The 16,141-nt window shown below is 32.3% G+C and overlaps 2 protein-coding genes across 2 annotated transcripts; one reads left to right on the forward strand and one right to left on the reverse strand.

The window, feature by feature from the left end:
• Window positions 1-420: 420 nt before the first annotated feature.
• Window positions 421-3,553, reverse strand: LOC114756129 (uncharacterized). Its single transcript, XM_028945047.1, has 3 exons — window positions 3,513-3,553; window positions 918-1,272; window positions 421-839 (listed from the first exon to the last, which is right to left on the reverse strand). Exons 1-3 carry the CDS (start codon window positions 3,515-3,517, stop codon window positions 771-773), a joined length of 429 nt encoding a protein of 142 aa, XP_028800880.1. The 5' UTR covers window positions 3,518-3,553; the 3' UTR covers window positions 421-770.
• Window positions 3,554-7,943: 4,390 nt separating this feature from the next.
• On the forward strand, window positions 7,944-9,660 carry LOC114756125 (benzyl alcohol O-benzoyltransferase-like). The gene is made up of 2 exons (XM_028945042.1): window positions 7,944-8,489; window positions 8,599-9,660. The coding sequence occupies exons 1-2, from the start codon at window positions 8,019-8,021 to the stop codon at window positions 9,499-9,501; spliced, it is 1,374 nt and encodes a 457-aa protein (XP_028800875.1). The 5' UTR covers window positions 7,944-8,018; the 3' UTR covers window positions 9,502-9,660.
• The last annotated feature ends 6,481 nt before the right edge of the window (window positions 9,661-16,141 follow it).

A 16,141-nucleotide genomic window follows, 5' to 3' on the forward strand; every position in this document is an offset into this window, starting at 1 on the left:
CTAATTTTTGTGTGATGTAGCAGCAAGGCTCACTAAATTTGAGCAAATTAGTTATACTTCATGCAATTGAAAACAACAATGAAAGAGAGGATAGTGGTATGAGCAACCTTTAAATATAAATTTGCCGCACATTTTATTTAGAAGTGCATAAATAAAAAAGATGTCTTATGCAGCCATACACACCACATAATTAAATGTAGCACTTGTGATACCTAAACAAAAACTCAAACATGGAGTTCCTCTAATCAAGCACTAGTAAAATAGTTATACTAGCTAGTTGATGACATTGCGAACCCAAGCAACCTTGAGTTCATCTAGAATGAGTGGAAATCCAATAATTAGATTCTGAGATTTAGCAATTCTAACATGAGCTCTGTTGATCTCTTCAAATGTCAGCCCTTCAACTTTTAGCAGTTCAGTGTATAGTTGTTGAGCAACTTTCACAAGAGAAGAATCCTGACGAGCCTCAACAAATGATTTGCGTATGTTATCGGAGACTTAGATCAAAGTCTTAAAAGATTCCTTCATTGCTTCAGACAACAATTCTAAACCATCACGACTTGTTCTACACCTCTTCCTAGATGTTGAGTGTGCCTCAGTTGAAGAAACATGTGGCTGGCTGTCATTTTGATCCGCTCAACATATTGTTCAATAGTAGGCTCAGCTTGTTCATTTTCAGTTGTTTTTTCATTTTCATTTGCCTCCTGTTCAGCCTCCTCAAGAGCTTGAGAAGGCATTACAGTGCTTTTGCCAGTGGCTCGATCCTTTCCCTATATAAATGCTAGCTTTTCAAAGTGCCGTAACTTCCTATTGCAAAATTTACCAGCATTCTTGTTCCCCTAAAACCACAATAATATTTGTAAAATAACAATAATATGAACCAGTTTTGCCTCTTCAAAAATAAAAAAAAGCCATACCTTCACATATTGCTCCCACACTGCATCCTCAGCTTTAATGCACTTGTTTACTGGGTCCCGACCAAATCCAGATGTATTGGCATCATAAATCATGTTGTGTACAATCTGCCACTGGTGCTTTAATGTCCTCAATCTAGACCATATGCTGGGATGTGCTTTGATGTTGGTAACCGGAATCTTTTCTTTTAGCATTTCCTCTAACTTGCCCACATAGCCTCCACCAAATCCTATATCGACAACAAACCTGCCTTTCACCTTTAATTGAACCAAACAATCAACAAGTACATCATCCTCAGAATCAGTCCACAAATGCTTCAGTCCGTTGGAGGCATTATCCTGCTCTTGATTGTCCATTCTAACAAGATCATATAAACACATTGAAACTAGGTATAATGTGAAACACACAAATTGATAATGGAAAATAGCTTTCAAACACATTCCAACAAATTTGAATTACACATATATCATAAAATCATATATAACATGAAAGTTTTAAATCCAAATTAAAGTACTGATAACATAAAAATATCAAATCCATCACAAATAGCTTATCTATTTCCCCTACGAGCTCTAAATGCATTACACATTTCATTGGCTAAATTATCCCGAAGTGCACTCTAAGCATCTGAAGACTCCATAGTCACAATGGGATTAAACTCCACGAGGATGTTTGGTTCCTCTTATGTATCATATTCAACTGCTAATGGATCATTTAAGTTGTCCCGCACTATGAGATTATGGAGCAAGCAATAAGCAATGATTTATCGATTCTGCATGCGAATGGGATAAAATATGGACTTCTTAATATTGCCCATCTCAATTTCAACATCCCAAAACACCTTTCAATTATATTTCGTGTCGATGAGTGCTGCATGTTAAAACACTCTTGGGGAGTTTGAGGATGTCGACCCTCTCACCACTCACTTAGATGATACCGTTGACCTCTGTACAAGGCAAAAAACCCTTGACAATTAGTGTAGCCCACATCAACCAAATAAAAGTTTTCTGCATCCAATTAATAATTGTCAAAAATAAACACATAGGACACAAAGTCAACATGTAAACTCTAAACAATGAAGGAATTAATGTTGTATTTGTACCTTGGGCTACCTTGAAGCCATTAGGTCTATCAATAGCATCTCGTAACACTCTTCTATCTGCTACAAAGCCTTCCCAACCCTGGTATACAAGTATAAATTGGCCATCTGGGGAGCATACACCAAGTAGATTAGTAGTTACTTCTCCTTTGCTATTTTGATACCTAGCTTTTATGGAAATCAGAACTTGAACCTGTATGTGTGTGCCATCTAATGCACCCAAGCAGCCCTGCATCCAAAAATAATCATATAAGGTACCATGTATTACCTCATAAGTTAATTTCAAAATACAAGATGTATTGGTACCTTAAACCACTTCCACCTCTTATCATTTGAATCTTCAAGAATTGGCTCAGGAGTTTTAAAAAGTTCTCCTTGGATGCGCATCATGGCTCTTAGTACTATGGTGAAATACCTACTAATGGTCTCCCTAGACCTCCCAAACTCAAATTGGGTTGCCCTATTTTTCATATGATGAGCAAGTATACACAAGAACATAGCTACTTGCTCATCCACTAGCATGTGTCTAGATGGTTTGAGGCCACCTATTGTATCTAGCATACCACAAAGTTTATCAAATGTAGATCTATACATCCTAATTTGATTGTAATAAGTATTGTCACTACCATAAACCAACTCCCTAAGATGCCTGCTCTTAGTATGAAAATCAAGAGAGTAAGAACGATCTTGTATGCTCCTTTTGCTTAAAATAGTTATAGCACATATCATATTCATCAATATTCTTTGAAAAGCGTGAAAACCATTAACCATCCAAGCATTAGATGGAGATCTGCTTCGTCACTCTCTTGGTCCATATTGTCTGTTTCAGTTAACTATTCATATATATGTTTAAATTTAAAAAAAAAAGCCCATGGAGCTATCAACCATTTAGCACAAGGATACAAAGCACCAATTAAAGAAAATATAGAACAACAATAGTAGAGGAACATATCACTTAAAGAAATCATACTTCATTTAAAAAATTCATATAGAGCAACAATTCATGTCACTTAAAAAATAAAATCATATTCAAATAAATTATGAATATCACTTCCAAGAAAATATAACATACAAATTAATTTTATCAACGTTTTCTTGTTCTGAGGGTAAGACATAAGAATTCAATACTAAACCCGCACTCCTGCACCTCCAAACTACCAAAAAAAGATTAATTTCTTTTTTAAAGTATAAGTATAATTGTCTTGTCCTTTCAATATTTCAAATCCCATTTGTTCATATTTCATCAATATCAGTATATAAAAATATATGAACTAGTGACACACGCAAGATAGAGCTGCCAGTGTTTTTTGTTTGGGTTTTTTGAAACTAGAAACCCAAAATCATGGTTGACAAATTCTTCAACTATTTTTCTTAGCCCCCTCCCTTCACAGACGCACAAGATAGCGACTTCAATCAGAACTCAATGGAAAACAATAACAAAATGAATGGCAATAGTAGAAGAAACAACACTGAAAGAGGACAAAAAACCAACACTTACCTCATCAGTGCAAGTAAGGATGTCTCTCCTTCTGTTTGCCGCAAACCCACCTTGTTCTTGAGTGTCGCACCCATGTTTGCATTTTTGGAGATATATGCTAGGGCTTTTGCTGATGAATAAGTGGATTCCACCATTTGTGAGATTTCTTGATTAATGACGTGATTGCATAATTTGTGAGATTTAGCTGATGAACAATCCGATCGCATGAGATTGTGCTGATGAACAATCTGCTTGTACGATTTGTGAGATTTGCTCACGACTAATCTAATTAGGCAATTTGTTTATGAGGGCAAATTTTGTCTTTTCGTTATGTTATTTAGGACAAAATTGATATTTCATAAAATATTACATATTTGCAATGAGGATTCATAGGGGTTCCCCTAGGAATGAATATTACCAAAAAAATATGCAATCATTTTTACCAATGTAATCTCTTTTACCGTCAATAAGTCCAACCAAACAAGTCATATGTGGTAATGCAATAAGAATTACCATTGCATGTGTGCAATGGGATTAAACCAAACGGCCCGTAGTTTTCCCTATTTCTTGCCACGGTTAGTGATTATCTTTTTGTTCTATAATTAACTAATTTTGTTTACTAAGCACAGGTATTTTTTTATTGGATGCAATCCTATTTGAGGTACTGTTGGGTACTAAATGTAACCACCTCATCCAATAGGAATTCTAACCTCAGCTCTTTGCATTGTGAGTTACTAGCCCCTTCCACTAGATCCAATCCTTTGGTTTAATTAATTAAATTTTATCCATTTAATATCATCTTCAATTCCCTATGCACCTATAATATATCAACAACATCCCTGTCATTCTAAATTTCCTCATGGCAGATTTTTCATCAGAATTTAATGGGATTTCACTGGTTAGAACCAAATCCTGTATTATCTTAAACAATTTTACCCACCTTATGACTCTATATTTTTGTTTATTCATTTTGGTTTCCTTCCCTAGGGTGAATGACTGATCAACTGAATTCTCTGGGGCCCACATTCTACTCTATACCACAACCAATGTGTCCAAAATAAAATAAGAAATTTCAAAGTGAAATTTTTCAGAATCATTTGATGCCACAAGTGTCTCCTGTCTATAACTGATTGAAAGTAAAAGGACCTTGAGTTTATGTCTTGGAGACAAAAGCTGATTAGTCATTGAAATGATATGGCTTCCAATCCTAAACATCAAAAAGAAAATTTTCAAAACGCATACCTGATATTCAAGTAATGGTTTCACACACTTTGGTTTGCAAGACTCTTCAAGATATCCCTTAGGATCAACAGGTTCTTCGTCAGCCCTATATTAATAAAACACCAAGATGAAATAACAGTATTGAAAACTAAACAGCAGAGGAACGACCAGAGCCAGCAACAAAACTTACAAGACACATCCGATACCGAAGTTACAAAACACTAAGAAATCTAAAAACTCAAACTCCTAAATATGCATTAAAGAAGAAAAAACAGATCGCCCCGTGTAAGAAGGATATTACAAGTCTGCAACTTTAATTATGACTTATTTGCGATATCGCTATGCTCTTCTGGGTTAGTCTTGCATATAAGCAATATTGCAATCCATAAGTTTATCAAAAGATACTTCTTCTGTGTGATCCTACCAAAAAAAATTCCAGTTATTGGAATGCCATGGCTCCAAATGATTACTGTAGAGAAGACATTTAAAATATAAGAATTTGTAAGGTATCTGGCTTTGCATGCCCTATCTAAGTCCAGTTTTGTCAATTGCATTCACAAGGAATTTATGTCAATCTCTAGACCGAGAGGACACAACAACCCAAATGACAATAAGTACGGATATAGGGCCCAAAAAATGAGTTCAAACATTTTGTAAACCTTATTAGTTAGCTGCGTGCTTATTTTAAGGATAGGATCTTACCTTTTCTGAAAGTAACACAAAATGCAATCCAATATGAATCCTATGAGGTGCCTTTCTCGCGCACTCTCACACACAGAGAGATAAAAATACAAATAAAATCACGTCAAAAATCATTAAACTCATGAGGACAGTAGTTATTTCCGAGAGAATAAAGTGTCAATTTCCAAAATAAAGGTGAGCATGTATACAAAGAACAAAGTATGCATAAAATTCATGCAGCTGAACATGAGGAAACAGATATATAGCATGATTATTTATAAATATGCGTTTCTTATCTGCATTTCTTCCTATTACTTACAAATATGTCACTTCTATTTTTCAATATTGCTCATCCCTCTTACTAACCTATTTTTGAAGGAGGAGAATACAAACTTATAGCAATCTTAATCAACCCATAGCCTAAATTATATTTTGGTGATATTAATGAAGGTTTTGGGACGTACCTGGAAGAAACCAAATCACAAGTTTAAACTCCGATTGTGATTAGGGCTGGTAATACAGGCCAACCCGCGGGTTGTGGATCGACCCGTGACGGTTAGGTTGAAAAGGCTTGTTTGAAGGCAGGTTAGCTTTTAGCTAACCCTAACCCACCAAGATGGGTTGGTGGGCCGCCAATACTTTTTTTTGTTGAAAATTTTCTTTTATTTTGTAATTCTTTTTCTTATACAATTTCCAAAAATAGTAATAAATTTTTTCTTTTTCCTTAAAATATTTGATTAAAAGCACCAAATAAATTATATAAGTATTTTTTTAAATTTTTTTAGATAGGATATAATATATAATAATATAATTATAATAATTAAAAATTTTCCAAAAAAATAAAAAAATAAATGTGGGTTAGCCCGCGGGTTGGTAGGCTAACCCACGGCAGGTTGCGGGCCCGGCAATACGAGTTAAAAAAGCTCATTTACTAGTCGGTTGGCTTTTGACCAACCCTAACCCGCCATTTTTGGTAGGTTAGCGGGTTGGACCTGCCATATTACCAGTTCTAATTGTGATGCATGCACAGAAAATGATAGATGACACCATGGAGGAGAGAAGAAGCAATATTGATAGAGAGGGGTCATTTGGAAGTTGTCATTCAATTCTCCGAAATGATTGGTGATATTGATGATAGTTTTGGAGTGTACGCAAAGATAAGTGTCATGAAGGTTGGCACAAAATCAAATCACAAGTTTGGACTCAAATATAGATTAATTAAGTATTGGTAATTACACTTGACGATTATGAGTTAAATTGTTAAGTATTTGCTACAAGAAAACGTTTTATTGAGCTAAATACTAGAAGATTTTTGCATTACGACTGTCAACTATTTTTGTAACCATATATGACAATGTTTGCATATTTGACGGTTCATAACTATCAATTATTATAATAAATAATCGTCAAGCATTGTATTTTTGTAATAGTAAAATGATAACACCATGAAAGAGAGAAGAAGTAATAGCCCGAGAGAAAGGAGGCATTAGAAAGTTATCATCATTCAGTTCTCCAAAAACTAATTTCCTCAAACCCATTTAGCATATTTCACACATAGAAGTGATTACATAGTTACACGAGTCTAATTTAAATCACAAAGGGAAAACTACCGCTATGGACCCATACTTTTCCTCACTTGTATCGGGCTTCGGTCTTAATCCTCAAAGTTAGATTAGGTATAACCTAAAATCATACCATCTCACAAGCTGGTCCACATTACGTGGTTACATGGCCAAATATATTGGTAGGGGTTTAATTTGCTGGCCGGTGCACAGCCATGGAAAGTCAACAAATTTCAATTCATTAAGGGGCGTTGAAATAATTAGCATTCTTCTTTTCACACTCCTTTTCACGTCACTTTCTCTACCTACACCGCTCACTCTCTCACGGCTTTTTATTTTTCTTATCTTTTCTTCTAGACTACAGTAAGAGGTTGCAATCGGGATCAAACTGGTCACTTCTCGTTAATAGATGAGCTTTTATGCTACTATCCCAGCCAAGCATCAAGCGCTGTCCTATCCCAGTGCCAACTCTAGAGTTCATAATTCAAATACCTTCACCACTCCATCGGGTCACTGGCTCAACCCAGGGCCACATATATATAAGAAATATCCATAGAAACAATAATAAATACCTCTAATTTTTAATATAAGAGTTAGTTTCGCTTTTATTTTAGTGTTAAATATAAGACCCAATATATTTTATCTCATATATTTATCTATTTTTTTCAAAGTAGTTCTTATAATAGTAGTAGTTATAATTAATATACTTGACTAGTAAGGATATTTTAGGAAAAATAACACTTATTCATTACAAATAACTAATTTAACTAGTTTTCTTAATTTATTTAAATTAGTCAATTAGTTTTTATATTAAGGACAGAAAGTAGTATTTTTTTTATTTTTCAGAACACAATGATAATAACACATTTTAAAAATTTTTATTTAAAAAAACTGTTTTGAAAACAGAAAACTAAGTAGGCCCAATATTATTTGGATACTGATATTGTCCCATTATTATAACGCTATAAATATTTTTACCTCCCTCAAAAATAAACCCAACGCAGAACATAGCTCATTGTGATTAACACTCTAGGTCGCCTCCTCCATTTGCAATCTTGTCAATATGTGTGATGACATGGCTCTGCCTGCGGCATTTTCCGGCGGTGATGTAGTGTTTACAGTGAGGCGGCGAGAACCAGAACTGGTGACTCCGGCGAAGCCCACCCCTCATGAATTGAAACTGCTTTCCGACATAGATGACCAAGATGGTTTTCGATTTCAGATGCCGGCGATACACTTCTATGGTCACAAAACGTCCATGAGAGGAAAGGACCCAGCTCAAGTCATCAAGAACGCACTGGCTCAAGCTCTGGTGTTTTACTACCCAATTGCAGGTCGACTTAGGGAAGGAGATGGACGGAAGCTTATGGTGGATTGTAATGGAGAAGGAGTGATGTTCATTGAAGCCGATGCTGATGTCTCTCTTCACCAATTCGGTGATCCTCTTCACCCTCCCTTCCCATACTTTGATGACCTTCTTTATAAAGTTCCTGGTTCTGAGGGACTTCTCAACTGTCCTCTCTTAACTATCCAGGTCTTCCTTTCGCCCAGCACTTTGGTTTCAACCATATCTATACATACATACATACCTATATATATTTATATATAAGAATGCTCATTAATGGTTGCACATGTTGGTATAGGTTACACGCCTCAAGTGTGGGGGATTCATCTTTGCCCACAGCCTAAGTCACACTATAAGTGATGGTCCTGGCATGTTCCAATTCCTAAACGCCGTGGCAGAGATTGCCGGCGGCGCAAGTGAACCGTCCGTTGCTCCGGTATGGCGGAGAGAGCTGCTATCAGCAAGGGATCCGCCTAGAGTTACTTGCACGCATCGTGAGTACGAGCAACTGCCCAATAACAATGATCCAATATGGACCCAAGAAAGCATCGTTCACCACTCTTTCTTCTTTGGACCCAAAAAGCTAGAAGCCATCCGTCAATTGTTTTCCCCTTACAATAATGGTGAACACACTACGAGGTTTGAAGCTCTTACCGCTTTCCTCTGGCGTTGTCGTACTAAAGCATTGCAATTAGAGTCCTCCGAGGAGGTTCGCTTTTTGTGTGTCAGTAACATAAGAGGCAAATCGAATCCTCCATTATTGCCACCTGGTTACTATGGCAATGCTTTTGTGTATCCAGCTGCAGTCACAACCGCAGGAAAGCTCTGTGAAAATCCACTAGGGTATGCCTTGGAGTTGGTGAAGAAGGCCAAAGCTGAGGCAACGGTGGAGTATATACAATCTGTGGCTGATCTTATGGTCATAAAAGGACGACCGGGCTTCACAATGCGTGGAACATGGAGTGTCTCGGATATTTCGCGTCTTGGGTTCAGAGATGTGGATTTTGGGTGGGGTAAGGCCGTGTACGGTGGACCCGCGACGGCCGGAACCGATGACTTTCAGGGACTAAGCTATTATGTTAGATGTCAGAATGCAAAAGGAGAGGAGTGTATTGTTGTCCCATGCTCCTTGCCTCTCAATGCTATGAAGAGGTTCATTCACGAAGTGGATCAAGTACTTGGGGAACTTGATCTATTATGAGGCTTCTACATTAATGGAGGTTGCTTTCTAACTAAACTATATACTATAAAAATAGGTCTTACTTCTATGTATGTCTGTGCTTGGTTTGGTTATAGATCTCTGTTGTTTCAGGGTCCATGTTATTATTAATCATATTAATTCCAGCATTATATTAATTAATTTTTATTCCTTCACTATTCTCATTAAATACCACCTCCGGGACTTAATATATATAAAGTTAGTTGAGTAATTTGAGTAAATTAAAAAGTTTGTTGAATTAGTTATGTATAATAAATAGATGTTTTTTTTTTCAAATACCCTTATTAATCAAGCGTATTAGTTTTAACATTTGATGGAAACTTTTAATATGTATAATTGCTCCAGGGCTACCTTGGGGAAAAATAAATATATATATGAGAGACAAAGTGAATTGGAATCTTATATTTAGGACCAAATCAAAATCAAACTAACTCTTATGTTAAGGCGCGGAAGTAGTATGAGCATATAAATAAAAAAATGTTTAATTCTTATCAAAATTATCTAAATGTCTTATAAAATGGTTTAAAAATACTTTTTAGAAGGCTTCCTATAATATGAACCGCAGCAATATCCTAGCGCTTCTTTAAAGTCTTGATAGCATTCATCTGGATAATCCGACGCACGGGTTTGACTAAGTGGGTTGGGTCCGGATCCAATGGATTGAACCCATTAACGGGGACTTTAAAAATGCATATTTGGCGAAAATTAAAACCTAAAGATATAAGTTGAAAAAACATGTTAAAATGATATTGTAAAATCTATAATTCATTATATTTTATAATTTGTTGCCTCTGTGCATAAACCTAAAGTATATATTTTATTCGAAAATTTATTACCTTCGTGCCTAGTACAAATTAAAAAAATATAAGCAACAGCGTGCCATTCAAAATTTATGGTCCTGTGCATATTAAAAATATTAAAAAGACTGTTTTATTTTTTATACATAATAAAAATATAAATGACACATTATTTTATTTCATAATCTTTCACCCCGTGAAATTGAAAAGCTAGTCTGGTTAATAATATGAACGAAATTATTTATTAATTTTTTTACTCTGCGTAAATTATAAATTTTAACAAAATATCTTATTTCATAATTTATTACCCCATACATCTCAGTATTTATAAGTCATTTGAAAAATTAATAGCTGATTTCAAGCATGTATAAATAATAAAAAATCTAACATAATTCCATATAATTTAAAAGAAAAAGTAAAAAAGCTAAAATAAGAAAATTATATTAAATCAGTAAAAACGTTTTTATATTAGATTTATAATAAAAATATATTTTTTATATGAATATCTGACTAAGCAAAGATATATTTACTATACATGTACAGTAAAAATTAGTAGACTTTATTATAATAATAAACAGATAGACAGAAGATGATGAAGTTATCATCCCGAAGCTTCCTAGCAAGTGTCCTGAACTTTTATAATTTTAGCTGAAATTTGAACTTTAGTTCACCGTATTAATTACAGGGAATTTCGCTAAATCTTATCCCTTAATTGCGTGTCCTAGACTTCTACTCTTTTTTGGTTAGACGTGACTGTCATGTTGGTAAGGACATAGGAAAAAAGTCTTGACTATATATTAAAATACTATTCATTGACACAAGTACAGTTTTTTTTTTAAACTTAAAATATTTTAAATAAAAAGTTTCAGGCAAAACCCACTATTTCAGAAATCTTGTATGGAAAACTAGATTTTCGGCGGCGTTTGGATGCACTTGCAAACCATGGTTTGGAAGCCCAAACCATAGTTTGCACAAAATACTATCCAAACACCCCCTCAAAAACCAAAACCATGATTTTGGGTCAAATTATGGTTTTGGCTCCAAAACTATGGTTTTTGGAAAAGCAAAATTTTTTTGCTTTTGGAGAAAAAAGAGAGAGTGTGAGAGCCTATAGGATATGTATCTTGTTATTTTTTTTATAAACATATTTTTTTTATAAACATATTTAATCTTATATTTTATAAATATATATACATATTAATTATTTATTAATTATATTATCTTATGTATTATTAATTATGTTAATAAAAAATATATTATTAACAATTTTATTCCTCTAAATTAAAATATATCATAAAATCTATTTTTTCTGTAATTATCATATTAACTTATTTCTTTTTTTTAGTAATTTATATATATAAAAAATGCTTCTGATAACAACTATCCAAACACTCTCACTTCTCAAAATCACTTTTTTATAAAATCTATTTTCTAGAATCTATTCTTCCCAGAATCTATTCTCCAGAATCACTTTTCCAAACCACGGTTTGGTTTCATCCAAACACACCCGAAGGTAGTTCAAGAGTGAGAACTGGGATCAAGTCCATTATAATTAAAATAATTTAATTTAATTTAATTAAAAATATAAAAATATTCATATATAATCCTAAAAAGTAATATTCAAATAAAAATTAATATATAAGTAAATACAACATTCATTTGTAAAACATATATAATTCAACAAAGTAAAGTTAATTGCGTGTCTTAAACTTTTATTCCTTTTTGGTTAGACGTGACTGTCATGTTGGTGAGGACTTGGCCATTAGAAGTCTAGAAAGTTTGCTTCCTGGAGATATCTAAAGCTAACCCACGCAGCAAGTTAATTTGACATTGTAATGTTGGTATTTTGAACAAGTTCCCAACAAATAAAATATAAAATATTTATTAAATAATAAGAAAACGGCAAGTAAGAAAATAGTTGAGACGACTCATTCATATATCATTGACGCGCATTCATTTTTCACCTCCCGCAAAATATATCATATTCTTCCGATCCTAAATATAAGATCTTTATACCAGTGTCTTATACACATTAGTATAAGAGTCTTATATTTAGGATCGGAGGAGTAATAATTTTCCCTCTGCCTCTTCATCTTAATTAATTTTAATAAATAAATGTTTCAAAATTTCACCTCAAAATTTTGGTCTAAATATGTAATTAACGGCTGACTAACTATTGAATTAATTAACTTTCTTGAATTTTGAGAGTCAAAAGAGATAATTGTAACAATTAAGGTGAAATAATAAGGAGACTAGTATGCTTTTGTACTGCTATAAAAATCAATCAATCATCAACTATATTTTTAAAAACTTGTAATACCCAATTTGTTTGAAAATAGATCATATTATTGAATCCGAATATATTCAATTAATGAAATTTGAATAATATATTAATTGAAACTTGAATATATTGAATTAAATAAGAAATATTATAAATAAATGAAATTTCAATTAGATGCTTAAATGAAGAAATTAATAATTAATTTTAAATTTGAATAATATTTTAATTGGAATTTGAATATATTGCATTAAATGTGGAGCATCATAATTAAATAATATGTCAATTGGAGCCTTAAATGAAGAAATAAATAAATAATTTTAATTTTTTATTGATTCCTCTTAAATTCTGCATCTCTAATTCAAGTTCTATTTGAATGAATAAAAAAAATCATACTCTTATAAAAAGTAGATTTTGAGCTATAATAGATAATGTAATTTATTAAAATTTTAAATCTAATCAAATATGCTAATCCATACATCGCATGCAGAAGAAATTTCTAGTTATGTCCTGAGCACGTACATTTGACCCTCATCAATATCATTTATTGTTATTAATTAAAATATAAAATATATATCCACACCTGAATCTATCTCAAATGGCAAAGATAGAGTGAGATGCACATAGAAATGTCAGTTAAAATAATCCTTATATAATTTAATATAATATAATTAGAAAAAAATATTTTATATACATATATATATATATATGATTTATAAGGAGTCGCGCAATTGTTTCCTCTTGGACTCTAATCTCTCTTACTAAAGTTTTTTGACCCTGAGTCCAAAAAAAAAAAGAAAAGTTTTTTGACCCGTATACATTAGTTCTAGAGAACAGGATTTTGATCACGTAAGCATGAGATATCTAGTCTAAATGATTTTTTTTTTTTGGGTATAAAGTGATTATAGTTTTCTTAAGTCACTTTGTACTTGAAATTAATTCTTGTTGAGCTAGAAGTAAAAAGTTAAAGGCTTAAAACCCTCCTAACAAATATACTTTTTAAAATTCAAACTTGTGTTATCCTCTTTATGGGGTGAGATAGTCTAAATGAATGGTAAAAATGTCTTTTAAAGGGTTATCTCTAATTAGGCCCAGCATTAGTCAAATTTCATCTAATTACATATCCATAAAAAAAAAAATTATCTACACATTTCATTAGATGCCAATTCTACTACTATTACTATTACTTTTAATACTGTTGCTACTGCTACTATTATTCATTCACTCTCTTTTACACAATTCAATAGAATCTAAGCGTTAAAAGAAAGAAATACAAAGTTGGCTTTCTAAACTTGCAAGTTATATATCTATTCCGGGCATCACAGTGCTGAAAAAAGCATCAAGATGATGAAATGAGAAATCAAAGCCAAGAGTACAAAAGAAAGAATTAATCTTACCACGTTGATACGTTCATATATAATAATAAGAACCTTAAACTGATCGTTCTACAAAAACACATCAATATGGATAATTGTTTGTTGCAGCTGAATTATCATTTTATTGAATAAAAGCCAACAAACTACACATAATTACAAAACCCTAACACAATCATCACTTTGGCATCACACAACAAACATCATTCAACAAGAACGTGTGTGCATGAGCGATCATAATTTTAAAAGTGATTTTACAATAAACAAAATAAGAGGAGTTATATCTTGACTTGCGAGAAAATATTTTTAAAAAATGCCTTTTAATTTGGAGGTATCCAAACACCCTACATTTAATTACATCCACAAACTGGTTCTTTTTCTGATTGGAACTCATCTAAAAATTTTATGAAGCCAAAAGCGATTGCCATGAGAAGCCACCGTCCAATCAAAAATCTCAAAGATGACTTAACTACCAGTGCCTTCCCCAAACACGCAAAGTTTGTTTGGATTGGCGGTAACAAAACTGATTTTTGTTTTATCTGACTTTTACAAACGTGAGCTAAGATAAAAGTCAATTAATGTAAGGTGATTTATGTTTGGATTGACATTTGAAGAAAAGACATTTGAAGAAAAGTCAACTTAAACTTGTTTGGATTAATTGTAGAAAAATAAGTTTAGATGTAAAATTACTAAAAGAACATAAATTTTGTTAACTAATTATGTATATAATGTGATAATTTTAAAAAAATATTAAAATTATAAAAATAGTTAATATATTATTGAGAAAATTTGAATATACTAAATATAAGATTTCAATCCATTTTGTCTCTAATATTTATTTAGTTTGTTCCTAAGTAATCCCTATAATGATTATACACATTAAAGAGTTTTTATTGATGGATAGTTTTAATGCACATGATTAATAAGAATATTTTAAGCAATATAATATTAATTTATTATAAATAACTAATTTAATTAATTTTATTAATATCTTTAAATTAGTTATCTAACTCTTATATTATAAGAATATGTAGTATCAAATTATTGCATTTGTTAGGAGTAATTTTTTCTTTCTTCATTACCATCTTTTCTCTCTTCACGTTTGTGACCGCAAAAGCTCAAAAAATTAGCTTTAGCATTAGGCTATTTTCTTTACCCAAAAGCTCATTTGCAAAAATGCTCACCAAATATTTGTTTGAGCATTTACCTGCTAGTAACGTGGGTTTGCATCATTCCAATGCATGTTTTCCGTTGAAAACGTTGATGCAAACATACGCTAGATGCCTTCATGACTCAAATAAAAAGTAATATAATAAGTAGTACTCCTCCGGTCCTAATTATAAGACCCAATTGACTTATTTGAGGAGATTAAGGAAGTAAGTTAAGTTGGTTATTTATAATAAATAAGTGTTGTCATTCCTAAAATATCCTTGCTAATTAAGTATATTGGCTAAAACTATCATTATTAGAAGGATTATCTTGGGAAAAAATGCATAAATATAAGAGACAAAATGAATTGGGTCTTATAATTAAGACCAAATAAAAAGTCAAATGGGGTCTTATAATAAGGACCGGAAGAGTATCTCTGAAGCTTCTATTTTATTATATTGGTACTCTCCTCATAAATGTAACACTTACTTTCTAATATAATTTATAACACAAAATAAATCTTACGTCTAGAATCAAGAGGAGTATTTATGTACTTCCTTTTTCAAACAACATTATGGTCTTGTTATTTTAAAAATCATTTTTAGTGCGTATCACACACGTACTGGTGATACAAATCTTTTAGGGCTTATTTGGTTTGAGGGGAGGGTAGGGGAGGGAAGGGGGAAGGTTTCAACCTCACCTTGTTTGGTTTGATTAAAAAGGAGGGGAGGGGAGGACATTTAATGATCCCTTGTTTGGTTCAAGGAAGGGAGGGGAGGGATAGTAATAATCAATTTATCATTTTACCCTTACATATTAGTTTATGTTTTTTATTGTTATATTATATAAATTAATTTACATCTTAATTTAAATCATATAATTTAATAAAAAATTCAGTCTTATCATGTTAATATGTGTATTAAAAAATTGGTACAGTAATTTTTTATTATAATTAATATAATAATATATTTAAAATAATCAAATTAACAAATTTTATATGCTCTAAGAAAAATGAAATTTTATTC

The sequence above is a fragment of the Neltuma alba genome, unplaced genomic scaffold (assembly GCF_004799145.2).
Source record: "Neltuma alba isolate B1F8T4 unplaced genomic scaffold, ASM479914v2 tig00010372_pilon, whole genome shotgun sequence".
Classification (NCBI taxonomy): domain Eukaryota; kingdom Viridiplantae; phylum Streptophyta; class Magnoliopsida; order Fabales; family Fabaceae; genus Neltuma; species Neltuma alba.

Excerpts from the sequence above, each read along its gene's own strand:
- LOC114756129 (XM_028945047.1), bottom strand. Across the intron at positions 840-917 it reads TGTGGGAGCAATATGTGAAG|GGGAACAAGAATGCTGGTAA; the intron begins GTATGGCTTTTT and ends TTGTGGTTTTAG.
- LOC114756125 (XM_028945042.1), top strand. The coding sequence starts at position 8,019 with ATGTGTGATGACATGGCTCTGCCTGCGGCATTTTCCGGCGGTGATGTA. Across the intron at positions 8,490-8,598 it reads GTCCTCTCTTAACTATCCAG|GTTACACGCCTCAAGTGTGG; the intron begins GTCTTCCTTTCG and ends ATGTTGGTATAG.